Here is a 27,480-nt window from a genome sequence, read left to right as displayed (position 1 = left end):
ACCACTGACCCCTGGCCCTCAGCACCTCAGCCGCAGGGCTTTGGGGTCCCTCCAGGGCTGGGCACTGCCCCAGCTCCCTGGGCAGCCTGGCACAGGGGCTGACACCCCTCTCAGGGAAACAGTTCTGCCTCAGCTCCAGCCTCAACCTCCCCTGGGGCAACTCCAGCCCCTTTCCTCTTGTCCCATCACTTGTTGGCTGGGAGAAGAGACCAACCTCACCTCACTACAACAGCCTTTGGAGCCAGCCCAGCTGTAGGGAGGCCTCCAGGAGGGCTACAGCAGGAGGTGGTGATGCCAAAGATGAGATGTCAAAGCTGTCTGCAAGGGGACAGGCTGGACAGGGGAGTGAAATGCAAAAACAAAAGGAGAGGGTTGTGATGCTGTGAGGCCTGATGGAGGGGAAGCTGCTTTGGCAGGGGCTGGCACTGGATGAGCTCTGCAGGGCCCTGCCAGCCCCCACCATTCTATGATTCCATGATTGTGTGCAATTAAGTCTGTGCCAGGATGGATGGGATGTTGTATACAAGTCTCCCAGTGCCCCTGAAGGGTGACAGTGCTGTGGGGTTCCCTCAGCACCCTGGGTGATCACACAGCACCCTGCACATGCCAGGTGACTGCAGACAAGTGCAGCAAAGAGGCTGCAAGAGCCCAAGCCTGAAACCTCTGCCCAGATGCTCGTTATCTGGTTCTCTCCCTGGGCTCTGCAGGCGCAAGGAGGAAGAGTAAGCTTGTCACTCACTTAAACCTGTTCTAAAGGGAATTTTTCCTGGCCAAAGAATTTAGGTGACCTGTAGAAACAGCTTTAAAATGACTTGTGGTGTGTGGTTTGCAACTGGAACCAGAAAAGGGAAGAGGCACTTTGAGGAGCGTTTGCTGCCACTGAAGAACATCTGAGTGCTGCCTTGGGGGACCCTTCACCCTGCAGGTACCCCAACATCTCCAGCTCCTTCTGGGTTCCTCAGTAGCTCAGCTCCCTCCAACCTGGACCCAAAACCTCTTGGCTTGCTGATGGAGTCTCTTGGTTTCCCATCCTTGATTGTCTGGCAGCCTTGTCCCTGCTCCTTCAAACCTTCCTGCCCTCACAGAGCACGTGAGGAACAGAGGAGGCTCCACCAAACCACCAGTGGACTCGAGGCTTCAAGGGTGTGAGACCTCCTCAGCACCCTCTGAGCATTGGCTTCTTGCCACGTTTGAGTGAGGCTTCCCAGGACCCAGCCAGGAGTTGAGTGAGTTTTGGAGATGCAGAGAAATAAAATGCCCTTCTTGTGCTGGTTCCTCTTTAGAGGGCAACGTGGCAGTGGTGGCCCAGGACGTTTGGTTTCAAGCAAGGTGCAGTTGCTGCCACAGAGAAAAAGGGAAGGCTCTGAGAACAGAGGCTCTGGAGCAGCTTTGGGGAGGTCAAAGGGGAGCCAGTTGTCAAACCTGATGGCATTTCTCCAGGGCTTTGGATAAGAAATGGCCTGAGGTGGCTGAGAGAGAGGGTGGAAAACACCCAGCTCTTCCCTAAACTGCTGCCAAAGAACAGAAGGGCTCTGCCATGGCACTTCAGAAAGTGTCAGCTGGGATCTGGCTGCTGGAAATCGCTTTGTTTTGATGATGCAGCCCAAGAGACATCCCTTCTATGGGAGGGATGAAGCACAGGACCAACCTTGCAGCCAGCTTGGAGTGTTTTGCATGGAGATAGCTGTCTGCATTCTGTGCATACCTCTGCCCTTTCCACCCCCTGCTTCTCAGAAGGGCTCAGAGCCAGAGTAGCAAAGTGGCATTTTGAGGCATTCCTGACCCAGAAAAGGGAGCCTGCTGCTGTGATGGGCTTTCAGGAGAGGCTGTGTCCATGGCTTGCCTCTGATTACTGCAGCTACTGCAGTCCCAGGAGGTGCCAGCACAGACCTGCACCCACTGTGAGGCTGTCACCCCCTCCAGCCCTGGGACTCCTTGGGGCTGGGAAAACACTGCTCAGGGTGCTCGTGGAGCTCAAGCTGCTCAAGGAGCAGGAGCTCTGGCCTGGCCACAGCCATCATTCCTAAGGAGATGCTGATAAACTCTTCTAGGGAGCCTGCAGGAGCTTGATGCCACCCTGAAGCCCAAATGCTTCGAGCCCAGCTCGTGCTGGGACACTCAGTCCCTCCTGAGGGGCTTGAAGAGCTCCTGCTGTGTTTGCACCCCCTCCCCTTCCTCCCCTCTGCCCCTTCTGCCACACAGCCCATTGTCAGCTCTGCTTTGGGGTTTGCTTGGGTCTGCTTTTCCTGGGGCCTCAGGTCATTCATCATTTGGGCAGCACCCTGGGCTGTCTGTGGAGCTCAGGGCTGGAGGAACTGCTGCCACCTGAACTTTGGGTCACCCATCTCTGTGCAACACAAGCAGCTTCTTCTAATACATGTGTGTTCTTAACCCTTGCCTGCCTTGGAGCTGCCTGGGGTAGCACTGCTCTGCTGCTTGTGTGTCTGCAGTCACAGATAACACTTGTGCACAGAAAAAGGGGAGACAAGGCCTCTGAACTTCTCATGGACAAACACACCAAGGGCAGGGGCTGCAGGTGGGTCAGGGCAGTGCCAGGCACGGGCTGGGGGTGAGTGGGGTGAGGGCAGCCCTGAGCACAGGGACTGGGGGTGCTGGGGGTGGAAAGCTGCCTGTGAGCCATCAGTGTGTGCCCACAGCACAGAAAGCCCCCTGCAGCCTGGGCTGGGTGCCAGGGAGTGTGGGCAGCAGCTGGAGGGAGGGGATGGTGCCCCTCTGCTCTGCTGTGCTGAGACCCCCCTGCAGTGCTGCCTCCAGCTCTGGGGCCACCAGCAGAAGGACGTGTAGCTGCTGGAGCCAGTGCACAGGAGGCCCCAGAGCTGCTGCCAGGGCTGGAGCCCCTCTGCTGTGAGCACAGGCTGAGAGAGTTGGGGCTGCTCAGCCTGGAGAAGGCTCCAGGAGCCCTTGGAGCAGCCTCCAGTCCCTCGAGGGGTCCCCAAGAGACATGGGCAGGGACTTTGGGCAAGGGCCTGGAGTGCCAGGACAAGGGCTGCTGGCTCCCAAGTGCCAGAGGGGAGACTGAGCTGAGATGGGAGGCAGAAGCTGTTCCCTGGGAGGGTGCTGAGGCCCTGGCACAGGCTGCCCAGAGAGGCTGTGGCTGCCCCAGCCCTGGCAGTGTCCAAGGGCAGCTTGGATGGGGCTGGGAGCAGCCTGGGCTGGTGGGAGGTGTCTCTGCCCATGGCAGGGGATGAGGTCCTTTGAGGTCCTTTCCAACCCAAAGCAGTCGAGGGCTCTGTGACTCTAAGATCTGAGCCCCCAAGGAGGCAGCTGCAGGGAGAGCTCAGCACCAGAGGCAGGTGTGAGAGATGTGGTTAATTAAAGGGATGGAGCTGAGTTTGTTTTCTCCTGGCTCCTGCAGTTGTACCTGGGCTCAGGAAGGGTCTGAGCAGGGCTCCACTGCACTCCTGTGTGGCAGCTGCTCCCTGTCCACTGCTCAGCCCCTCTGTGCCACAGCCTGCCCTGCTGGGCCTTGGCAAGGACTGAGGGCTTTCTGTTCACAGAATCATTTGGGTTGGACCTTGATGCTCCTGCAGTCCCAGCCCTGCCCTCACCCTGCCACAGCCACCACTGACCCCTCAGCACCTCAGCCCCAGGGCTTTGGGATCCCTCCAGGGCTGGGCACTGCCCCATGGCCCTGGGCAGCCTGGCACAGGGGCTGACACCCCTCTCAGGGAAACAGTTCTGCCTCAGCTCCAAACTCAACCTCCCCTGGGGCAACCTGAGCCCCTTTCCTCTTGCCCTGTCACTCATTACTGGAGAGACCTACCCCCAGCTCCCTCCAGCCTCCTGTCAGGGAGTGTCAGAGAGGGATCATGAATTGCTCATAAATCATGAATCATGGTCATAAATCATGAGTGATTTAATCCTGTGGCTGCACCTCCAGTGCTGGGGCAGTGCTGGGCTGCAAGGCTTTTGTTTGCAAGCTGAGATGGGGCATTTGGGGTGGGAGGAGTGTTGGGGAGCAGGTTTAAACTTCAGTTCCTCTTCCTTGTGTGCTCCCCAGGTTGGGGCTGAAGCCCTGCAGCACTGTCTCAAAGGGCTGGGCACCCTTCCTGTACCAGGAACTAGGTCTCCAGAGCATGTGCCCCTTGAAATGAGGGATCTGGGAGCCTCTCTTGCAAACAGGAGACCTCTCAGCTCTGTGCCAAAGAGGCCAAGCAGCCCCAGCTCCATCCCATGTGCAAACCCAGTGGTGGGAGGACATTGCTTGTCAGGGTGCAATGGTGACATCCTGCTGGACTGAAAGCAGCAGCTTGCTACACACCAGGCTCTCTTGCTCTAGCTGATCTGACCCTAGCAAGTCTGTGTTTGGTTCCCTTTCAGCTGCAAGGAGATCCTTGGGAATGGGAGCCTAAGCAGAGCACCAAGTCTGAGAGCCACTGAAGGTTTGCATTCTGCAGGCACTTTGTCAGCACGGCTCTGCAGCCTGAGGCCAGATGCTGGACATCACAGCCTCAAGTCCTGGTACCTCCTGGCTCAGTTGGCTGCTCCTCTTCCTCCCCAGGCTTCCCAGGATAGGAAGAGAGTCCAGCCAAGTCCATGAAATCCCAGAGTGACAGTGATTTCACTGCTCTGAGCTCTTCTCTTTCCTCCCAAGGGAGCTCAAGCTGCGAAACTATGAGCCTGAGGATGAGGAGCTGAAGAAGAGGAAGATGCCCCAGGCCAGGCCAGCTCCAGGTAAGTGCAAGTGGGAGGGTGGGAGGTGGAATGAGGGAGCAGGAAAGCAGGAGTGGTGCTGGTGCCTGTGGTGAGGCCTCAGCTGCTCCTCTGTGCCAGAGGCTTTCAGGTAGGGAAAACACACACAGGGCCCTTTGCAGGACTCAGTGGCTGCTGTCATGAGCCTCTCTAACACCACATCCCATCCCCTCCCACCCCTGAGCCTCCTCCCCAGTGGTGCTCCCAGAGAGAATGAGGCAGTGCCTGTGGCTGGAGGGCCAGTGAACCAGCACAGGGCCCAGCACCCAGCAGCATGCTGCCAAGAGCATGGGCTCCACTGAAACACAAGGGAAAGCTTCCCTACTGTGAGGTGAGGGAGCCCTGGCCCAGGCTGCCCAGGGAGGGTGTGGAGGCTCCTGCTCTGGAGGTTTCCAACCCCACCTGGACACGTTCCTGTGCCCCCTGAGCCAGGGGAAGCTGCTGGAGCAGGGGCTGGGGCTGGCTGAGCTCTGCAGGACCCTCCCAGCCCCCACCATGCTGGGATCCTGGGATTCTTTTCCAAAAATCATTGATCACAGAATCATTTGGGTTGGAAAAGACCTTTAAGATCATTTGAGTTCCAGCCCTCCCCTCACCCTGCCACAGCCACCCCTCAGCACCTCAGCCCCAGGGCTTTGGGATCCCTCCAGGGCTGGGCACTGCCCCAGCTCCCTGGGCAGCCTGGCACAGGGGCTGACACCCCTCTCAGGGAAACAGTTCTGCCTCAGCTCCAGCCTCAGCCTCCCCTGGGGTGAGCTGAGGCTGTTTCCTCTTGTCCTACCACTGGGGAGCAGAGCCTGACCCCCACCTCACTGCAGCCTCCTGTCAGGGAGTGTCAGAGAGTGCTCCTGTCTCCCCTCAGCCTCCTCCAGGCTGAGCACCCCCATTCCCTCAGCCCCTCCCCAGCCCCTTGTGCTCCAGCCCCTTCCCCAGCTCTGTGCCCGGCTCTGGCCACGCTGCAGCCCCTCAGTGTCCCTGTGGCAGGGAGTGAGGGGCCCAGCACTGACACAGCCCTGGAGCTGCAGCCTCCCAGAGCCCAGCACTGACACAGCCCTGGAGCTGCAGCCTCAGGGGATGGGCACTGCCCTGAGCCTGCTGCCACCCCACTGCTGAGCCCAGCCAGGCTGCCACTGGCCTTCTTGGCTAAATCTTGGCTTGGAAAGCTGTGCTCCTGTCCAGCCCCAGGTGTGGAAGCTTTCTGTGTGCAGCTTGCTGGTGTGAGCTGTGCAGGCCCTGGTTGCTGAGTGCCTGCAGCCCTGCACCGCGGGGTGTTTGCAGCCCCATTGCTTCATCATCCCCTCCCTCCCATGGGTCTGCACACCCTGCATTGCACAAGTGGGGTGTGAGTCCGGCCCCAGAGCAAAGGCTTTTGCTGCTCAGGGCTGGGGAGCTCTCACTGGAGCGTTCTCAAGGAGATTCAGGCTGGTTTTTGTTTGAATTAGCTTTAAACAAATATGAGTCATGAGTCCAGGGTGTTCAGGCTGCTGTTTCCTACTGCTGGACCTCCAGAGCTCTTGAGAGGAAGGTGAAGGGTACAAAAGTTCCCTTGATCTTGAAGTACCGAGTCCTCCTGGAACTGATTCTCTTTTTAAAGGCCCTGACTAAAAGGCTGCCCCTGGGAGCAGGGCAGAGCTGGGCTGCGTAGGTAGGTGGCAACGCTGCCACTTCTGCATCTCTCCCACTGCTTTGGACTTGGGGAGCAGCTTTTCTGCCCTTTTCCAATGAAGCTGCTGCCCTCTGCCAGCTCGGCTTTGGAGCTGCAGTGCCCGTGGGCAGCTGTTGCCATGTGTGGAGGCACCAACCTGTCTGGCCCCGGGCCCTCTGTGCAGGGGGTGGGGAGGGAGGATGGAGGAGCTGGGACTCACATGTGCTCTGGGTATGTTTTGTTTGCTGGAGCAGGAGTCAGCCCTCGGGGATGTGCTCCTGGTGCCCACTCCTTCCCTACCCACAGAGCTGAAGGATACAGGGCTGTGTTCTGTATGTGGGAGGAACAACCCCCTGCCCCAGCACAGGGTGACCTGGCAGTGCAAAGAACCATGAGCAGCAGCGTGGGCTGGGGGGCAAGAAGCCAATGGCAGCCTGGGGGCATCCAGCAGAGTGTGGGCAGCAGGGCCAGGGAGGTTGTGCTGCCCCTCTGCTCTGCCCTGCTGGGGCCTCAGCTGGAGCCCTGTGCCCAGTGCTGGGCTCCCCAGCTGCAGAGAGACAGGGAACTGCTGCAGAGAGGCCAGGGAGGGCTCCCAGGGTGCTGAGGGGATGGAACATGTGTGTGAGGAGGAAAGGCTGCAGAAACTGGGGCTGTTGAAGAGGAGCAAGTCCTTTGGTGCTGAGGTGAGGGAGCCCTGGCCCAGGCTGCCCAGGGAGGGTGTGGAGGCTCCTGCTCAGGAGGTTTCCTGTGCCCCCTGAGCCAGGGGAACCTGCTTGAGCAGGGGCTGGCACTGGCTGGGCTCTGCAGGGCCCTGCCCATCCGATTCCTTGCCATTAGCCCCAGTGTCTGCAGACCTTTAGGTAAGGTCTGGGCTGGAGCTTGATTCCTCCAAGCTGTCTCAGGCCTTGTCAATGAGTCACAGTGAGTCAAATTCCAGTTGATAGACCTGCAGAGAAGCTGATTAGCTGCAGCTCTGACAAGAGGAGGGCTTGGACCCAGCAGAACTGTTGCTGCTGTTGCTGGTTTTCCGTGGTTTGCATCACTTCCCAGATGGGTTTTAGGAGTCTCCGGCTGGGTTTGGGGGGCAGAGGGACACGTGTGACTGTACCCACGTGCTCTCAAAGCAAAGGTGTTCAGATGGGCTGTTGCAAAAGCTTTTGTGAAGCGAGGCCAGAGCTCTGGTGGGTGTTTTCTTCTCCTGATCTCTGTCCTCTTCCCCCATCTAGTGGAAGAGATGGTGAAGGACCAGCTGGAGGCTGCCAGGCCGGAGCCCCTCATCGACGAGGTGGTAGGTACACACAGGGCTGCTCTGCCGGGTCTGTGTGCCTGTGCCCAGGCCTGAGCCTCAGCTGCAGCGCTCACTGGGTGTCTCCTCTTGCTCCCCAGGACCTGGCAAACCTGGCTCCCAGGAAGCCGGACTGGTGAGTGTCACCCTGGGAGAGGGATGTCGCTGCCAGCGGGGGGTCGCCGTCACCTTGGTTGGGTTAAAAGCGCTTCAGCTGGCAAACCCAGCCCTGCTGCTGGGGAGGGAGGGGGCAGCTGGCTGCCCTTTGGCTGCTTGCAGCAGTGCAGCCACGGGTCCCCTGGGGCTGCACGGCCCCCACGTGGCTCTGGGCACAAAGACGCTCAGCGTGGGGCCGGCGGGTGGCGGGAGCCAGGAGCAGTCACTGCTCCGCCGGTGGAACGTGGCCCCAGCGCTCACACCAGCCCGGGCTGGGGACAGGCCGTGACCTTGTCCCTCTGCTCCCCAGGGATCTGAAGCGAGACGTGGCCAAGAAGCTGGAGAAGCTGGAGAAGAGGACGCAGAGAGCCATCGCGGAGCTGATCCGTGCGTGCGGGGCTGCCGGGGCTCCCCCGCGCCTGGGCTGCACCTCACCACTGCTGCTTCTCCTTGCAGGGGAGCGCTTGAAAGGGCAGGAGGAGGAACTGGCATCTGCTGTGGGGTCAGTGAAGCAAGAGGGAAGCGACTCTGAGTGAGAAGTCCGTCCCACAGCCCTGGGCCTGGGCTCTGGGGCTTCGCCGCTGCCATCCAGCGCGGTGCTGCCAGGGAGAGGCGCCTCGCTGGGACCTGCTGCTCACCAGTCCCCTGGGAAGCAGAGGGGCAGAGCTCAGGAGCCCTGCTGCCCCCTCTCCTCTGTGTTCCACCGAGGAGCACGTCACAGAGAGCTTTTGGGGACCGCAGAGGGATGCTGGAAGCAGAGCAGACGCCCACGTTAGCTTGAACCTCAGCTGCCAAGACTCAGAGCAAGGAAGGTCTGAGCAAAAAGGGCCAAAGAAGGTAAATTCAGCCTAACACTTGCTGGGGGAGCAAGAAGGTGCCCACACAGCCAACAGCAGCCTGTGGAGAGGCACAGCCGCTTCCCAGGGGACTGGTGCTGCTGTTCCAGTGCTGAGGTGCCTTGTCTGAGGTGCTCCTCTCCGTGGGAGGGCTGATGCAGTGCCCCGTGGGGCACGACCACGTCTCACAGCTGTCTCTGAGTGTTTGGCAACATCCACGCTCAGCCCCAGCACATGCACTGCCAGGGGCTGTGTGGCTCAGGATGAGGCCTCCAGCTGAGGTTAACGTGGGGTTTGTTCTGCTCCCTGAAGCTTCCCAGCGCCCCAGGCTCTGCAGCACCTGCTCTGTAGGGTTTGTCATTCACCGAGCTTGTTGTTACCAAACCTTTTCTCAATAAAAGAATCCCTCAGTGGAAGGAGGGAGCTGTCACTTGTTCTGGGTGGGCTTGTTCCTGCCCAGCTGCAGGACTCTGACCCTCAGCAGGTCGCTCTGTGCCCAGCTCTCGCTGGCTGGCAGCTCAGTCTCTGGTGCATCAGCCGGTTTGGTGCCAGCAGGGAACTTGCTGAAGGTCCCTCTGTGCCCTCACCCAGGTGCTTGATCCCTGTGGAACCCCACTGGCCTCCAGGCAGTCACAGGGCTGTGTGCCGGGTCACTGGCCGCCTGGGCTGGCACACGAGGTGCGTTCCTTGCTGTGGAGGAGGCGGGAGGCGCAGCCTGGGCTCTGTGCAACGTCCTGTAGATGTCACCAGAGCCCCGCGCACGGAGCCGCCGGCACCACTCCGGCTGCTGCCCGCCCGGGACGCCCCTGCCCGGCCCCCGCTGCGCCCTGAGCCCGGGGTGCTGCGGGGAGCTGCGGGCACGGCGGTGTCCTGCCCGGGCAGGAGGAGCCTGAGGGCAGGCAGCGGCTCCCTCACGGCAGCATGTGGCCAGGAGACGGATGGTCCCTGCTCCCAAGGGACAGGGTGAGAAGAAACAACCTCAGGTTGCCCCAGGGGAGGTTGAGGTTGGAGCTGGGGAACAATTCCTTCCCCCAAGGGCTGTCCAGCCCTGCCCAGGGCTGTGTGGCAGTGCCCATCCCTGGAGGGACCCCAAAGCCTGGAGCTGTGGGGCTGAGCCCATGGGTCAGTGGTGGCTGTGGCAGTGCTGGGGAATGGTGGAATCAAGGAGCTTCAAGGGCTTTAACAATCCAAATGATTCTCTGATCCTGTGTTTCTGCATTGACTCTGCCTCCTGTCTCTGATTTCTCTGGGAACATTTGTTTTACTGCAGACCCTTGGGCTCTGGGCTGTGCAGAGATGATGGCAGAGCCCTCCCAGGGCATCACAGCTTGCTGGGACTGGAAACTGCCACTTGCCAAAGCACCTGAGTTGTCTGTGACACTTTTATCTCTCAGCTTGGCTGCCTGGAGGACCTGGGAAATGACCTTTCACTGGGGGATGGCCCACATCAGCTTCCCTCCCAGCAGCATCCCTGGGGAGCTGTGCCAGCCCTCTGTGCATCATTAAGTGCACCCGTGTGATCATTCCAGGCTTTGGGGATGGACTGAGCCAAATCAAACGAAGCCACTCTAGTTCTGGGTGAGAATGTCCTCCCAGGGTCTTAATGCACTTTAACTGATCCACCATGGACCTTAACTCAGATGAGTTGCCCCCAGAGCCTCAGGGTACAGCAGCCCTCAGAATCACCGAGGCCTGGCTTTGGTTTGGGTTAACTTCTTTTAGATGTGAATCAAATTAACAGCCCTTTGGGTTTCTGGGCAGGTGGAGGAGATTAACATGATGCAGAGTGGATTGCCTCATTGCACACCCTGAGCTGATTTGCACCTCTCTCACGAGCGTGGGTGGCCCTGAGGTCCAGTTCCTGCTCAGCTCCCCTCTGCTGAGCCAAGCACTGGGAACAAAGAGCTGCTGCGTTTCAGGGGGAAGGGGTGAAGGTCTCCATACAAGGTGGGATGGGGCTCAGGAGAAGTGGGGAAAACTGCCCTGGCTGCTGGTGTAGGTCAGATGGACCCGTGCCATGGCTTTGCAGGAGGGGTGTGGTGTAAATACCAGCAGCGAGTCTGAGGGGAGGGGTGGCAGAGATGGGCACGGTGGGGGGTGTTGGGGATCTGAGGATGCAAAGAGGAGGGCTCAGGAAACTGCAGAGATGGCAGGAGAGAAGCAGAGGGTGCCAGGATGGTGAGGCTTGCAAGGGCCCTGCAGAGCCCTTCCCAACCAAGCCATCTTTGTCCTCTTGCTGCTGTCTTTGTGCTCTCCATCTCTCCCTGCCTTGCGTGGGGCAAGCCTGGCTGCTTTGCAATGGCATCTGCTGTTGCTGCTGGGCCCTCAGCCTCCCTCCTTAATAACTTGCATCTGGGGGATGGTCTGGGGTTTCTTTGGCTGATCTGGAGCCTGATGTCTCCCTTGGCTTTTCCTGGCAAGCGGAGGGAGCTGTGGAACGGACACCTCAGTGCGGTGCCCCCGGCAGGGCTCCGCTGACCACTCCGGCTGCTTCATCCTCAGCCAACGCCCTGGCCTTTGCAAAACTCTGACGTTTCTTTCTCCTCTCCCTAAGAAATGCCACCTCCTGCATCTTTGAATGGGATGCCCTTCAGTGCCCTTTGCTCTCTGCAGTTGGAGAGTGCCTCTGCAGACAGCTGTCTTGCCAGCCCTGTGTTTGTCTCACAAGAGCCTTGGGCGTGACGTGCGGCCGCTCAGGATAAAAGGCAGCGGGCTGGGCCAGAGGCTGGAGGAGCCTTTGAAGCAGGAGCGGCCCTGGGGTGCTGGAGCAGTTGCACTGCTGTGGGATTCTTCAGCCAGCACATCCCAGGGTCCTACCTGCTGGGATGATGGAGGGGAGGCTTCGTCCCGAGCGCTGGGTGCCGTGGGCAGCGTTAGCGCGGCGCTGCACACGCAGGGACAGGCTCAGGCTCAGGCTTTCAAGTGTCCAGCTGCTGCAGGAACATGAAACACTCGCCTTTTCTTTTTTGACAGCTGCTGAAAAACGCTTTTGTGATGTCCCTGGCCAGATTTTCCCCAAGCTAAGAGCTTGTACTGCCTGTCCCACGAGCTGAACCCACCGCACAAGTCGGACCCTTGTTGCTTCTGGTGAAGAAAGGAAACAAACCCCTCCTCTGGGCTGGTGTCGTGGCTCAGGCAGGTCCCCAAACCTCCCAGGCAGGTTCCTGCAAAGTTTGCTTCTGCATCATCATCTTGCAAAGCTGAGCAGAAGCTGTAGGGCAGGATTTTGTTTCTGAAGCCTTGGAGGTGCGTGGGAGGTGTCTGAGTGTGAGCTGCCTCTGTCTGAGGTGCTCTGGAGGTGGCTCACAGACGGGACCTGGGAGCTCTGGGAAACCTGTGGCAGTGGCAGGTGACCCTCTGCAGTGGCAGGTGTGGAGGGGACCCAACAAGGTGTTCCCCATGGCACAGGGTGTGGGCAACTGAATTTGGTGTCTACACACGGCACCTGGTCTGAGATGACTTCCAGGGGTGGCTCTTGTGACTCTCGGGGTATCTTCAGGAGGGATGAGATGGCAAAGCTGGGGCTGAGGCTTTCAAAAGTGCCTAAAGGCCATGTTTTGAGGGGACTGTCAGCACCTGTGTCTGCCTCTGGCCACGTTTTTGTGGGTATAAGCAGGGAAGATGCAGCCCTTGGCAGGACCACTCCTGTCTTTGTACGAGGGCTGATGGACTGAATGACCTTCGGCCTCCCCAGGGCCCAGCACAGGGGATGGGCACTGCCCTGGGTCTGCTGCCACCCCACTGCTGATCCCAGTCAGGCTGCCCCTGGCTTCCTGCCCCCCTGGGCACGCTGCTGGCTCATCTTCAGCCTCTGGCACCAACACCCCCAGGCCCTTCCCCCCTGAGGCCACAACATCCTCATTGACTCGACCAACTCGACTCTGTGCCACTGATCACCACCCTCTGGGCTCTGTCACTCAGCCTCTGTCTCCATCCACCTCACCTCCTCTCATCCCAGCCACACTGCCTGAGCAGCTCTGCAGAGACAGACCTGGGAGTGCTGGGTGATAATAAGCTAAGTATGAGTCAGCAATGTGCCCTCATGGGCAAGAAGCCAATGGCAGCCTGGGGGCAGCAAGAAGAGTGTGGGCAGCAGGTCAAGGGAGGTTCTTCTCCCTCTCTGCTCTGCCCTGGTGAGGCCTCATCTGGAGTCCTGTGTCCAGTTCTGGGCTCCTCAGCTCCAGAGGGACAGGGAAGTGCTGCAGAGAGGCCAGTGCAGGGCCACCAAGATGATCAGGGGACTGGAACATCTTTCACAGGAGGAAAGGCTGCGGGACCTGGGGCTGTTTAGTCTGGAGAAGAGGAGACTGAGGGGGGAGCTCATTGACATTTCTAAGGGGTGGGTGTCAGGAGGTTGGGACATCCCTCTTTTCTATAGTATCTAGCAACAGGACAAGGGGTGATGGGATGAAGCTGGAACACAAAAAGTTCCATTTAAACATATGGAGAAACTATTTCCCTGTTCAGGTGAGGGAGCCCTGGCCCAGGCTGCCCAGGGAGGGTGTGGAGGCTCCTTCCCTGGAGGGCTTCAAGACCCACCTGGACATGTCCCTGTGTGACCTGATCTAGGTGACCCTGCTTCTGCAGGGGCTTGGACTGGATGGTCTCTAAAGGTCCCTTCCAACCCCACCATGTGTGATTCTGTGATTGTTGAGGACAGAGGGAAGGGAGAGGGAAGGGCCCAGCGTCCCTCAGTGTCTGATGGAGGGTGGTGCTGTGTTTGTAAAGCTGAGGGTGGTTCGTGCCTGGCACCACTTCCCATGGCTTCATGTTTAGCAAAAGGGCTGCCTGAGGCCTTGGTGCTGCTGGGCCTTTGTCCTTCAGCGAGCTGCAGAACAGCTCCAGAGCAGAGTCTGTCCGGGTCTGACCCGTCCGTGTCTCTGCACGGAGCAAAACTCCCCGGGGCGCCAAGCTGCTGGCAGACGTTTGGGGATGGAAGGATAAGGGTCTTCCCAAGCCTGTCAGCACTTGTGTGTGAGGAACAGAGAAGCTTTTCACTTGGGCTCCATTGCAGTTGGGGTTTCATGGTGCCAAAGCAAAAGGCAGCCCAGCAAGGTTATTGATGGAAATGCCTGAAAGTCTCAGGGAGCCTTGAAATAGCACCAAGGGCTTTTGCTGCCGTGTCAGCCCGGTGTGGCTGGGCTGGGCTGATCCTTGGGCACCAGGCTTGTGTTCAGCTCACCTGGATGGTTCCTCTGAGTGCTGTGGGAGGTGGCTTCATCCTCAAACCCCACGAAGACGCTGCTCCCCTCTCTTCCTGCAGCTGAGTTGGCGCCAGGGAAGGGCCTCGAGTCCGGCAGGAGCTGGGGCTGGAGCATCACCCGGCTCTTTGGTCAGATGGGGCTGGCTGTGAGGGCTCCAGTGAGGACAGCAGGCTGCCTGCAGGCTCTGGGCTCGCAGCAGCAGCCTCACAGCAGCCTCACAGCAGCAGTTTAAGCTGCTGTCGGCGGTTTTGGAGCTGGAGGCTGCAGCCAAGCATCTTGCTGCAAAGTGATGGAGAGGCCAGAGCCAGAGCCTTTTGAAATCCATGCAGGAAAAGCTCCTCCTGGCTTTAATGAGTGTGAGTTAAAGTCTGAGGTGCTGTCCAGCTGGATGCCACTTGCCAGCAGAGCGAGAGCTGGGGTGGGAGGTAAATAAACCGAATGGCAACTGACTCCAAAACGCAGCTTGAGCCACGGGAAATGAGCGAAGGCTGAGCTCCATTCCTAATAAATGGGTATTAGCAGCTTCTTACAGGGGTGAGAAGGGGGAACAGAGCTGCTGGAGCCTTCACAAGCTGCAGTGACAGGCAGCTGCTGCTTTTAGGCTCTGCAGGGCCTTTGTGGCTGTGCTCTCCCAGCACCGTGAAGCCCGTGGCTCGGTTCAAATGGCCTCCTGAAGGCCCTTTCAAAGCTCTCAACAAGTGAGCTGCTGTAAGTCTGGGATATGGAACCTCTGCTGGATAAGAAAGCTGGAGTCCATCCCTTGTCAAGCTCCAGCTTTATGTCCTGGTCTCTGTCTTAAGAGCCATCTTGACGTTTGTTCCCTGGGGATTTTGTCTCTGGGCTTCTCCCCAGGACCAGCCCAGGGGAACAGCGAGGAAAGCTGAGACTGAGGGACCTGGGAGTGCTGTTGTGCCACCCTTGCCCAGGGGACAGAGGTCCAACACACCTCACACAACTGCCTGAGGAAAGACGAGGCCTCCAGCACCCCACAGACTGGGGCTGGTGGGTGGAATTTCCCTGGGTGTGAAAGGGGAACCCCAAAGCTTGGCTTTGCACCTCTCAGTGTCACAGCTCAAGGGAGATGCTCCTCTGTGGCTGATGCCATCTCTGCTGGGACTGCCTAAAGGAGGGGCAGGTTACTTCAATCCAGCAGGCAGCATAGCAGGGCTTTTGGCCCTCGTTGGGGCTGGGCAGAGGAGCACAACAGACAAAACAGAGAGTAAAGATGGGAAGTGTTATGGAGATAACCAAAACCACGGTGGAGAATCGAGGTTCCTGAGCCAAACCCAGCTTTCTTCTGCAAGCAGCTTTAAAAAAGCAAAGGGTTGATGCTTTTGCAGTGCTGCAGGTAAAATGGGAAGTAGGAAATAACCCTCAGCATCACCAGCACAGCCAGTATAACCAGTATAACCATCAGCAGCACTGGAGCCCAGATACAGGGGCTGTAACCTTCACTGAAGCCTAAATGCAGTGGCTGCAAAGCTGGTGTTGGTTTTGCCTGTCCACCAGGGGACAGATTCCCTTGCAGGGCCTGTCATGACAGGGCGAGGGGAGGGGAGTTTAAGCTACATGAGGGCAGATTCAGGCAGGAGAGGAGGAAGGTGATTTTTACCAGGAGGGTGGTGAAACGCTGGCACAGGTTCCCCAGAGAGGGGGTGGAGGCTGGGAGCATTCAAGGATGAGGCTCTGAGCAAGCAGATTGAGTTGAAGATGTTCCTGCTCATTGCAGGGGGGTTGGGCTAAGTGACCTTTGAAGGTTTCTTTCCAACCCAAAGTGTTCCATGATCTGGTTTTGGCTTTGGGCTGCTGCTTGCAGTAGGTGTTACAGACCATCCCTGTGCTTTCCAGGATGAGCTTTTTATGGCCTTTGGCTACAAACTGATTCTAAAGATGATATTCATTGTCCTCCTGGGCTTTGTGGCTGTCATTTCAGAATCATTTCCCTTCCCAAAACACCTCACCCTTCCTTCCAGAGAAGCCATTCTGTCCTGGGGAGCCACATTTCCCAACACACCTCTCTGGCAGGAGAAAAACCATTCCCTCCAGCTCAATGACATGGCAACACAAAGGGGTTGGTGACTTGTCCTTCTCTGTCACCCCCTTTCCCCACAGCAGGCCAGACAGAGCCCTGGGAAGGCAGAAGGCTCCAGAGGCAGCAGCAGTTGCAATGGATGGGGTGTTTAGTGTTTGGGTGCCCCAGAGGCACGGTGGGCTGTGGCTCCTGTGAGATGTGCTCAGCTCTTCCCTGCGGTTCAACCTTTGCACGATGAGGTGAGGGCTGGGGAGGTCCTGGAGCTGGTCCTGTGCCAGCTGGGCCCTGGGTACAATGCAAACACAAAGCACAGAGTCCTGTTCCGTGCCCAGATGATCTCCTGCTGTGTTTCTGAGCCCATCACTCAGCTTTGGGACCAGGGGAAGGAGCTGCTTTGCAGGACAAGCCTGTGGTGGGAAGAGGGGAAGGAACCTGCTCGGCTCGGAGACTCAGCTTGGAGCATCACTGAGGGTGAGCTGTGAAGGAGGCAACTTCTTCTTTGTCATCCTGGTGCAGAATGAAAAGCTACTGAGCAGCTTGATTTAGCTGAAGGTGTCCCTGGTTGGACTAGATGACCTTTAAAGGCCCCTCCTAACCCAAACTGTTCTGTGCTGCTGTGATTCTGTGGATCCAACCTTGGCCCAGATTCCAACTGGTGACCCTGGGGTACAGATCTACAGACACTTGGAAGTGTCTGAAGTGGTTGGAATGTGCTTAATCTCCAGCTCTGCAGGAAAAGCTGCAGTTCAGTGGTATCCTGCAGCACTGCCTGTGTCCTGCCAGGCTTTGGACCTTCATTAGTGCCTTCAAATGACACATAAGACCTTCCTGGGGCATTTCTCAGCCTGAGTAGCCCCATATTGGGTACTAGAAATTGCAGCTTGGATATTAGGAAGCACTATTTCCCTGAGAGGGATGTCAGCCCCTGTGCCAGGCTGCCCAGGGAGCTGGGGCAGTGCCCAGCCCTGGAGGGATCCCGAAGCCATGGGGCTGAGGGCCATGGGGTCAGTGGTGGCTGTGGCAGGGTGAGGTGAATGGTTGGACTTAAAGGTCTTTTCCAACCAGTTATATGATTGTCTGATTGAAGAGCAGTGGCTGCTGCTCCAGAAAGGGTCTGTGTCTCCTGCAGGGTCTGTGTCATCCCTGCCAGCCACCTCTGCAGGAACACCTTCAGCTCCCTTGTGGCCTCAACATAGGGCACAAATTTGAGCCAGAGATGTGGGGCATGATTCAGATGCCCACACATAGGCACTTGGTGCCAGCTGAGGTGAGTATCTGAGACTTGCTGACTGTGCAGTGTTGCAGGGCCCAGGACCACTGGAGAGCCCCCATCACCTCTGGATGGTGCTTGGAAGCCAGCTGGGGCAGACTTGCAGAATTCAGATTCACAGGGACCTCTTCAGGTCATCCAACCCAACCCCAGCCACCTTCAGACATCTGAAGTGGTCCCAGGCACTGCTTCCAGAGGCTTCTCTCCCTGCCTTCCCAGTGGCATCCCCCAGTGCTTGTTAGTCTGGCTGTTCTGCTCAGTCACGACCAGAGCTCACCTTCATTGTCAGTGGGGTGCTCAGCAAGCTTTAGTGCCTGCTGGTGTTTATCCAGGTCAGGATTGGGCCATGCTCTGCCTGGTGTGAGCCCCAGCATCCCCTCACCTTCCCTGCTCCCCTCTGTGGTGGCTCCTCCTCTCTCTGCTTTGTCCACAGCAGCTCCTGGTCTCCAGACTGAGCCACCCAGCTGTGCCTCTGGGGTGCCACTGAAGCCGTTTCAACGAGACACTTTATCTCTCTGCAGCCCTTTTGGCTGCTCCTGGCCGTGCAGCGAGGGTCTCAGTGGCTGTGTGTGCCCTGCTGGGACAGCAGCAGAGCTCTGCAGCTGTGGCTGGGCTGTTCCCTGCCTGTCCTCGCTCCAGCAGCAAGCAGCCCTGCAGAGCTCCCCCAGGAGCCAGCCCTTTCAAGTCTTTGAAGGCTGGCATTTCAGCAGCCAGGCTTGAACTAATTTGTCTGTGAGGCTCTCCAGAGACATCATCTCACCTCCTGAGGTAACTGGAAGCAATTTAACAACCTACAAGTTGTCTTGGTTTCTTTTTCTCCTCCAAATCACTGATCATTGATGTGGAAAAGCCTCTGAAGCTGCTGCAGTCCCAGCCCTCCCCTCACCCTGCCAGGGCCAGCACTGCCCCATGGCCCTCAGCACCTCAGCTCCAAGGCTTTGGGACCCCTCCAGGGCTGGGGATGTGCCACTGCTTTGCTGAGGGGAAGAGCACAAAGAGGTTTTAATTAAGCTGAAGTGTAATGTGTTTCCCCTGCTTTCATTGAGTTGTCACTGATGGAAGCTGAGAGTGTCAAAACAGGGCCTGGATCCACCTTGGGCATGTTCAGACACAAGAGACATCCCACTATGGCCAACTCTAGTGAATGCAAGAGGAGGGCAAGAGGCTTATCTGAGAGCTGAGTTTCCCCCTGAGACATCTTTCTCCACTGAGGAACTCTCAGCTCCTTTCTCAGCATCTGGCCTCACCACTGGCAGGTCACCAGCACTTGCCAAAGTGATCAAGTTCACCTGGTAGTGTCCTGTTTTCTGTTGCCAGATGGCTAAAAGAGGAGTGAGATGGGGATACTCTACCTCTGCCTTGCCCTCCCCTGTCCCAGGGCAGGAGAAGGTCATGGAAGAGGGAAGAAAGTCCACAAGCAGCACAAGCAGGGAAGGAGACTCTTTCCTTCCTCTCCAGCCTGAAGATTTCCATGTGCTGCCTCTCCTTGGGACAACTTTCTGGGACAACCTTTTGGGAGCCCCTTGTCACGCTCCCTCCAGCATCCACGTGAAGTCCCAGAGCTGGGCACCCAGCCTGGGGAGGTTCTCACAGATGGCTGAGACACGGTCAGAGGGGCCAGGAACAGCAGCAGCATCCCTCAGCCTCTCTGCTTCTGTGTGGGGAGGGAGCTTGTGAAGAAGACAAGCCAGGTCACAGAGTGGTTAAGGCTTCAGCACCTCAGTTGTTCACACAGAAGCTTGCACTTTGCATTGGCAATGCCTGGGGCACGCTGCTTCTTTGCAAGGGACACTTTTAACCTGGCTGCTCTGGGGTTTGGGGTTTTTTAGAGCTTTTAGCAGCTGACTGAGCTGGCTGATTCCCCAGAAGCTGTGCTGTCAGTCAGCAGGATCTTGACTGGCTGGAGAGTTGGGCACAGAGGAACCTGCTGAGGTTCAACAAGGACAAGGGCAGAGTCCTGCAGCTGGGAAGGAACAACCCCCTGCACCAGCACAGGCTGGGGGTGACCTGCTGAAGAGCAGCTCTGCAGAGAGAGACCTGGGAGTGCTGAGTGATAATAAGCATCACCTCACACGGGGCTGCATCACCTCACACAGGGCTCCATCTCCTCACATGGGGCTGCATCACCTCACAGGGGCTGCATCACCTCCCACAGGGGCTGCATCACCTCACAGGGGCTGCATCACCTCACAGGGGCTGCATCACCTCCCACAGGGGCTGCATCACCTCACAGGGGCTGCATCACCTCATATGGGGCTGCATCACCTCACACAGGGGCTGCATCACCTCATATGGGGCTGCATCACCTCCCACAGGGGCTGCATCACCTCACATGGGGCTGCATCACCTCACAGGGGCTGCATCACCTCACATGGGGCTGCATCACCTCAGACGGGGGCTGCATCACCTCACATGGGGCTGCATCACCTCACACAGGGGCTGCATCACCTCACATGGGGCTGCATCACCTCAGACGGGGGCTGCATCACCTCACATGGGGCTGCATCACCTCACACAGGGGCTGCATCACCTCATATGGAGCTGCATCACCTCACATGGGGCTGCATCACCTCACACAGGGGCTGCATCACCTCACAGGGGCTGCATCACCTCCCACAGGGGCTGCATCACCTCACATGGGGCTGCATCACCTCACATGGAGCTGCATCACCTCCCACAGGGGCTGCACAGCCTAGTGCTCTGACCAAACTCAGGAGCCAGGAATTCAATGGAAATCAAACCACTTTCACTTCTCCCTCCCCCCCTGCAGTTTTTCATGGAAACAGAAGCCAGCCTGACTTCCAGCTGAGCTCATCTTCCAGACTCAAAGCCTCCTGTCTTATTATAGAGCGTGTGGCTGGAGCTGTAGGGACAGCTGAGGAGACAGTAGGGGAGGGAAGGCAATCTTCATAAAAGGCTGATATAAATAACAAGCCTTTGGCTTTTCTGTGCTCAGCAGCAGTGGTGAGGCTCACAGACCTCGGCATGTCAGAAATGATGCTGGTTACCAGAGAAGAAATGGGATTGGAAGAACTTCCTGCTTTTAATATGTTCCTACAGAGCCTGTGTGCACAGTCATTCCTGGGCTTGGGGGTTTGTCTGAGCCCTGGTTGCAGCTGAGCCTCTAAAGGGTGATGATGGCACAGTCACAAAGTGAGGGAGCTCACCTGATGTGCTCCTAGCTTGGGGATCAGACCCACTCTGTCACACTTCACCCCAGGTATGGGCAATGAACACCAGCCTACAAGCTATTGAAGGCTGGATGCATCCAGAGGTGCATTCACAATGCCCCAGCCACAGAAACAAAGGGCAAAATCCTCTAGTCAGGGTCTGGTCTCCAACATGGAAAAGATCTCTGTGTCTTTGGTGTGAAACAACTCTCCTTTCACAAGCTCTCAGAGAAACTGCAACAGCCCAACAGCACCAAGGGGTGGAGAAGCTGAGAGACAGTGTGATGGGAACATCAATTCAATGCTCTTCTCTTCTCTTCTCTTCTCTTCTCTTCTCTTCTCTTCTCTTCTCTTCTCTTCTCTTCTCTTCTCTTCAGAAGAGATGCAAGAGGGCAACTGGCCCAGGCTGCCCAGGGAGGGTGTGGAGGCTCCTGCTCAGGAGGTTTCCAACCCCTTCTGGACACGTTCCTGTGCCCCTGAGCCAGGGGAAGCTGCTGGAGCAGGGGCTGGGGCTGCAGCAGCTCTGCAGGACCCTTCCAGCCCCCACCATTCAGTGACTCTGTGATTCCCCTTGGCCTCTCCCACCTCTGCATTGATTGTTCCCAGATGATCCCCATCACAAGCCCCTCTTGCTGCCAGCCTGCACCAGCACATGCTGAGCCATCCACTTCCAGCTTGTGAACTGCAGGATGACTCAATTTACAGTCAATTGAATTGTCTAATTAACTGATTAGCAGGTGCAGTAATTAAAGCAGGTCTGGATAAAGGGATTATTAAGAATTAACACTGTTAGCACAGGACAAGAGGCTGAATTTCCTTGCTTCCATGGTTGCAGCTGCTGTGAAATGCTGATCTGATGGCTTCTGGGGCTCAAACCAGGAAATGCAGCCAACATGCTGGGGCCTGATCCTTCCCTGGGGAGCAGGGAGGCTGTCCTTGGCGTGGAGCAGGAGACCAGAGGAGCAGGATGTGTGGGAAACTCCACCAAGTGCTGATGCATCTCAAGGCAAGGTGAGGACAAACCTCAGGAAACCCTCTTGCTCTTAAGCCCTGGGCTTGTAAAGTGTCTCCTGCTCAGCAAGAACAGGTACAGGAATCCAGTGCTGAGTAAAACAGGGCTCAGAGACTTGTACTTGAAGGCTGCCCTGGCCAGGGGCACATCTGCTCCCATGGGAACATCTGCTCCCTGTGTCCTGGTGCCTGACCACGCTGCCTTCTTGGCTGACCTGGAGATTTTTGGCTGCAGGAGGAAAACAACTTGCTGGCAGCTGAGGGAAACATTTCATGTGAGTAAATGAATTTAGGCAGCAATCTGCAGAGGGCTGTCTCCACACACACCAGCTGAGGGGACTGGCCAGGCTAAGCAAGCCTGGAGTGAGGCCCAGGAATTCAGCAGGGTGAAATAACACAGGCTGGGGCCACGACCAGCAGCTGGGGTTTTATGATCAGGGGGTAATAAAACCTGAGGCATTAATATGCAAGTGAAATGTTAGCACTAAATATTGGAGTGTGCTTTAAAAGTGGGCAGCAAAGATGTGCTGAGGCTCAGATGTTAGTGATGGGCTGCCTGGGCTCGTGCTAGTCCAAGGATGAGATGCCTGAAGGATTTGGCTGGGGGGAAAGGAAAGAAATCTGTGGCTAGAGAAAGGTGAAGTTTGTTAGAATTCATTTGTCTGGGAGGGAAATGAATCTCTTTAGAGAGACAAGAGCTGCTCAACACCAGCCCACGTGCTCCTGTTGGTGACCTGACTGACAGCATCACCCCATCCTGTCTCCTTCTGTGTTTGGGTCTCAAGGTGCTGGGTGATGGAGAGAGAAACTTCACCAGGGGACAGGATGAAATCCCAGAGCCCAGGGCTAGGGAATCTTTCTGCAAATGGGAGATCTTCTTCCCATTGATCAAGCTTCTCTTTTGGTGGGAGGAGAAAGTGGGAAGCTCTCTGGTTCTTCCATGGTGGCACAGGAGAGGCTGCTGAGAAGCTCCATCCCCCCACCCATGCCTTTCAAAGCAACAAAGAGAGGTGGGAAAGCAAAACCCTGGGTGATGACCTGTTTGATAAACCTTCAAAAGACCTTCAGGGGGAGGAGAGTGAGGGCAAAGGCAAAGCTTGGGGTGAATGCAATTAAAATAGACAAGCCCTTGGTCCCTCTATTTGCAACACTGAGTGGAAAATAGGACATAAACCATTTGCTGTGGCAAAGATGTGTTTAGGAAGCCTGAGCAGCCCCTTACCCTGTAACTCAGGTGCAGCCCTGCTCCAGCTACCCCAACTCTTGCAGAGCTTCCAAAGGCTTTTGTATGAACCACTGGCTCTGAACAACCTCAGTGTCAATGAGGAGCAATTGGCTGGCTGAGGTGAAATCCATCTGCTCTCAGTGAATGACTGAACTCTGACAGGTCAGCAACAGAAACCCACCCAAGCATCAAGAGCCCAGCAAAAAGAAAGAGTTTAGAAGTCCAGGGGTTTTGGAAAGGCAGGAGGAGGAGGAGGAGGAGATGCTTCTCATGTTTTCTGGTCTGAGAAAGGACTTGTCCTTTGTGGAGCTGCAGGTCTGCAGCCGCTGCTCCAAGGCAGAGCCAGCCCTGCAGGTCTGCAGCCGCTGCTCCAAGGCAGAGCCCTGCAGGTCTGCAGCTGCTGCTCCAAGGCAGAGCCCTGCAGGTCTGCAGCCGCTGCTCCAAGGCAGAGCCAGCCCTGCAGGTCTGCAGCCGCTGCTCCAAGGCAGAGCCAGCCCTGCAGGTCTGCAGCCGCTGCTCCAAGGCAGAGCCAGCCCTGCAGGTCTGCAGCCGCTGCTCCAAGGCAGAGCCATCCCTGCAGGTCTGCAGCCGCTGCTCCAAGGCAGAGCCATCCCTGCAGGTCTGCAGCTGCTGCTCCAAGGCAGAGCCAGCCCTGCAGGTCTGCAGCCGCTGCTCCAAGGCAGAGCCAGCCCTGCAGGTCTGCAGCCGCTGCTCCAAGGCAGAGCCAGCCCTGCAGGTCTGCAGCCGCTGCTCCAAGGCAGAGCCATCCCTGCAGGTCTGCAGCCGCTGCTCCAAGGCAGAGCCAGCCCTGCAGGTCTGCAGCCGCTGCTCCAAGGCAGAGCCAGCCCTGCAGGTCTGCAGCCGCTGCTCCAAGGCAGAGCCATCCCTGCAGGTCTGCAGCCGCTGCTCCAAGGCAGAGCCATCCCTGCAGGTCTGCAGCTGCTGCTCCAAGGCAGAGCCATCCCTGCAGGTCTGCAGCCGCTGCTCCAAGGCAGAGCCATCCCTGCAGGTCTGCAGCCGCTGCTCCAAGGCAGAGCCAGTCCTGCAGGTCTGCAGCTGCTGCTCCAAGGCAGAGCCATCCACTTCTCAGAGAGTTTGCCTTGCACACAGCAGAGCCTGCCAAAAGCATGCAAAGGAAAAAAGGGATTAAAAGACTTTGGAAAGCTAAACCAGCCCCAGGTCTCCAGGTTTATCACAGCTGTCAGAAGAGGATGAAATGGGCAGCTCTCAGGGGTGAATCTGCCCCAAGTTTTCATGCAGGGACAGCCTGGGACAGAGCAATTCTTCCAACCTCTCAGCTCATTTTTGTAATACATCACAATAATCTCTGACTAGATGATTTATTAAATCAACCCTGCCTATCAGGTCCCTGCAGACTGCTCTGGTTGCAGAGGGGGGTGGGATAGCCTGGAGCTAAGCTGAAGAGAGGGAGAGCAGGGAAGGAGAGGAGAGGGGGAGGCAGGGAGCTTTCCTCCCTGCAGCTGGAATGTGGAACATGTTCAGTTGAATTTACAGCCAGAAGTTATTGAATTTTCCATCTTCACCATGAAATGAGCATCAGAGAGAATATTAAAGGCTGTCCTTTTCCAGCTGTGGTTGGTGGAGGTTCAGAGGGGAAGGGGAGGGGAGGGAAATGCCCATCAGTGTTATGGCTGAAGTAGAAGGGGCTGTGGATGTGCTGGGGCAGACTGACCTGGCAGATAAAGCTGCAACCCCTCTGCTCTGATAAGAAAAGACCCTCGAGGGGTCTGGAGAGGAGCTGCCAAGCACCTGTAGTTGTATGTCTGTAAGGATCAGAGAGCTGCAGGGAGAGGGAAGGGCTGTTCTGGCAGCTGACACACAGCCCGTCCCAGCAGGGGCTGGTAAGGAAAGGGAGAATAAACCCGTGAAATGGGATCAGGTCAGGCCTTCATCTTGCAGGAAGACCCCTCAGAACACCCCTCCCCCAATAAGGCAGTGCTGGTGCCAGAGAGCTTTCAGTGCACTGAGGTCCCACCAGCCTCTGCCACGGGCTCCCCTGAGCATCCCGTGCACCAGGGTGGGACAGGATCTGTGGGATAAGGGATCCTGGTAAACTGAGGGGTGAAAAAGCTCAATCTTGCTTTGTTTCCAGGCTCTGAGCCCGCTGTGAGCACTTTGCTGCTTGAATCCTTCTGCAGGGATGCTGCTGTGCCCATGGGCTTAAGGAAACTTGTCCAACCTCAAGCCTCAGTCCCAAGGGAGAGGCAGCATCTGAGTCTATTTTTATGAACCTCAGCATTGCTGCTGGGTTCTGAAACTCTCTGATGCCCTGAGAGACAGCAAATTTAGGGGCACAACAAGCATTTCCCTTGATTCTTAAAAGCAGAGACCAGGCAAGCAATAAATACACCTGGGGCTCTGTGCTCTCTCTTGCCCTCTGATTCCCTCACTCCCTGCACTTTGACTTTCAGTCTCTGAAGCACATCAGCTCCTCCTGGAGCTGGTTTATAAACACAATGCCTTCAGTAACATCCAAATGCCTTTGGCTCCTGCTTGTGCACTGATCCTGATTGCAAGGAAGTGTCTGAAATACACTCAGTGGATGTGGAAATGAAGCCTCCTGCCCCGTCCCTGGAAAATACCCTGTTGCTGCTTCCTTGCAGGCATTGGAAGGGGCTGAGGAGGGTCTGAGACAGCTCCTAAATGAGCAGGATGTTTTCTGGCACTGTGACTTCTTGGAATCACCCAATGGTTTGGGTGGGAAGGGATGTTTAAAGGTCAGTTTTGGTTGCCATAGTGTTTGTGAGAGGGAAGCTCATAAAGGACATACAAGGCTTTGAAAGGACACTGGCCCATGAGGAGTTTCCACATCAGGAGTGGCAGGTGTCAATGGAACCTCAAAGATAATGTCTTTGGGACAACTTGTTCTAATCCCAGGAGCAGAAAAACCTGTGGTGTCTTGTATTTCTGCTGTGAAGAGGTTCAGTGCCCCAAGGCTGCTCCAGCCCTGCCTTTCCCTGGGTGTCTGTGTCCCTTGGGTTGGTCACCCGTGCTGGAGCCTTTGAGACTGTCTCCACCACCAAGCTTTGGAAACTCATGCAGCTGACTAGATTTGTATCCTTGAGAGTTGATGCAGCCAAGGACAGGAGCATTTAAGAGAGACATGAGGAGTTTTTCACCCTGGATCCTGCTGTTTCCCCAAGCCCATGGGACAACAACCCACAAAATGTTTCGTTTCAGATCAGCTTGAAACCTTCTGAGTCACAGAATCCCAGAGTGCTGGGGGCTGGAAGGGCCCTGCAGAGCTCATCCATCCCAACCCCTGCCAAAGCAGCTTCCCCTGGCTCAGGGGGCACAGGGACGTGTCCAAGTGGGGCTGGAAACCTCCTGAGAAGGAGCCTCCACACCCTCCCTGGGCAGCCTGGGCCAGGGCTCCCTCACCTCAGCACCAAAGGACTTTCTCTTGTAGGTATAGACATGCATGTTTGCCATGTGTGCACACACACACAGAGGCTGATGTGCACGAGGTGCATGTGCTATGATGGCATGCAGTGCATAAGCAACCTGCAAGCACAGGACCTGCTCCCATCTGACTCCGCTGCAGACCAGGGCTGGAACCAGCAGCCCTGCACCTCTCTGACACACACCTCCATCAGGCCCCCTCTCCTGCTCTTGTGCAGAGGGTTTCTTAAGCCAGCCTCCTTCAATGCTCTCTTGTCCACTTCCCATTTCAATTTATGCCCCAAATCCTCATTTCCTCGTGGTCCTTTCCCTCTGGGCAGCCCGTTGTTCCCGTGGGTACGAGCCCTGCAGCACGAGCCAGAGGATTAACCCTCTCTGTGTTGGACACGGCACAAAGAGTCGACACAAGCTCTGGGGGAGCCTGGGACAGAGATAGAGGATTAAAAGCATTCCCCAGCCCCCTTTGACACCAGGAGGGTCTTCTCTGCTGAGGAGACTTTCGCTGTGGCTTGCAGCACACGTATGATTTCTGACAAACGAGGCCCCAGGGCACTGGCTGCAGACGAAGGGCTGTTTTGATAGTAACAGGCTTTGATTCAGAGGAGCCAGAAATTATTTATTTTCCTTCAGCTTCCCTCCTTCTGAGCCTGGATTGAGAAACTCTGTTTGCAAGGCTCAGGGGCTCCCAGGCACCTCGCTACCCCATGGGCTGGGCTGAGCAGCGAGGTCCCGCTGCAGCCGGGCACCAACCTTGGCCTGGGCTGCAAATGCTCTGAAATCTGCCCTTTTCCCTGTTCCCCTGCAATTTGTGCAGGTGGGCAAGAAAGGGGCAGCCCTGCTGAGCTGGGCACTTTGCAAGGAATCTCCTTGCTAGGAAGGATTCTCTTTGCATTCGCTGTGGGAAGCATAAGGAGGGCTTTAGCTCGTCCCTCTCTTTGTGCCATAAGTAGGTGGAAGACAAGCAAAGCTCTTTCCCCTTTCTCAGTACCCAGGGCACTTTTGGCCAAATCAGGCAGGGAGATTCCTGGATGGTTCCATGGCTGGAGGGACTGTCTGCAGCATCCCAGCTCTTGGGCTTGGCTTGTGTTCATTGAAGCCACAGTGCTGTGACCTTTCCCTTGCTGGAGGATCCCTCCCCTTGCTCCAAGGTGGCTGCCTGATGGGATCCCTGGATGAAGTTGTCTATAATTAGGCTCAGTTAAAACTGTGTCTCTGCAGTTTGTGTCTCCTGAAGACAGAGGACTCAGCTCAACAGGGGTTTGGAGCTATGCAGCATGACTGCATCGTGGGGCTGAAAGCAGCTTGGAGTTCTTTTCCAGCTGAAATGATTTGATGACCTGTGACTCCTCATTGTTTTGATCCTCTGAAAAGTTTGTGGGTGGATCCAAAGGTTATTGGAAGCACTTTTAGATCCATGGTTAGAAACCACTACCCACTGAAACCCTCAGATCATCTGGTGACCTCAGACCACAGTTCTTAAACTCAGCTTGGGTCTGTGCTGTGCTATGAA

General features: G+C 56.9%; 1 protein-coding gene across 2 annotated transcripts in view; it reads left to right on the top strand.

Annotated features, from left to right (window-relative positions):
* The window catches only part of CCDC12 (coiled-coil domain containing 12), a 41,128-nt gene extending 32,063 nt beyond the window's left edge, over positions 1 to 9,065 (top strand). The window contains exons 3-7 of one of the 2 annotated variants that reach the window (XM_061996253.1): positions 4,616 to 4,695; positions 7,585 to 7,646; positions 7,745 to 7,779; positions 8,110 to 8,186; positions 8,256 to 9,065. In XM_061996253.1, coding sequence (XP_061852237.1) covers positions 4,616 to 4,695; positions 7,585 to 7,646; positions 7,745 to 7,779; positions 8,110 to 8,186; positions 8,256 to 8,335 — 334 coding nt within the window. In that variant the 3' untranslated portion in view covers positions 8,336 to 9,065. Of the gene's footprint in view, positions 1 to 4,615; positions 4,696 to 7,584; positions 7,647 to 7,744; positions 7,780 to 8,109 lie in introns of both variants that reach the window. The other variant, XM_061996252.1, reaches the window with a different exon arrangement.
* Positions 9,066 to 27,480: the final 18,415 nt, after the last annotated feature.

This window comes from Colius striatus, chromosome 5, assembly GCF_028858725.1.
Source record: "Colius striatus isolate bColStr4 chromosome 5, bColStr4.1.hap1, whole genome shotgun sequence".
NCBI classification, from domain to species: Eukaryota; Metazoa; Chordata; class Aves; order Coliiformes; family Coliidae; genus Colius; species Colius striatus.
Note: the sequence above shows the minus strand (reverse complement) of the source record. Positions and strands in the feature narration are given on the sequence as shown.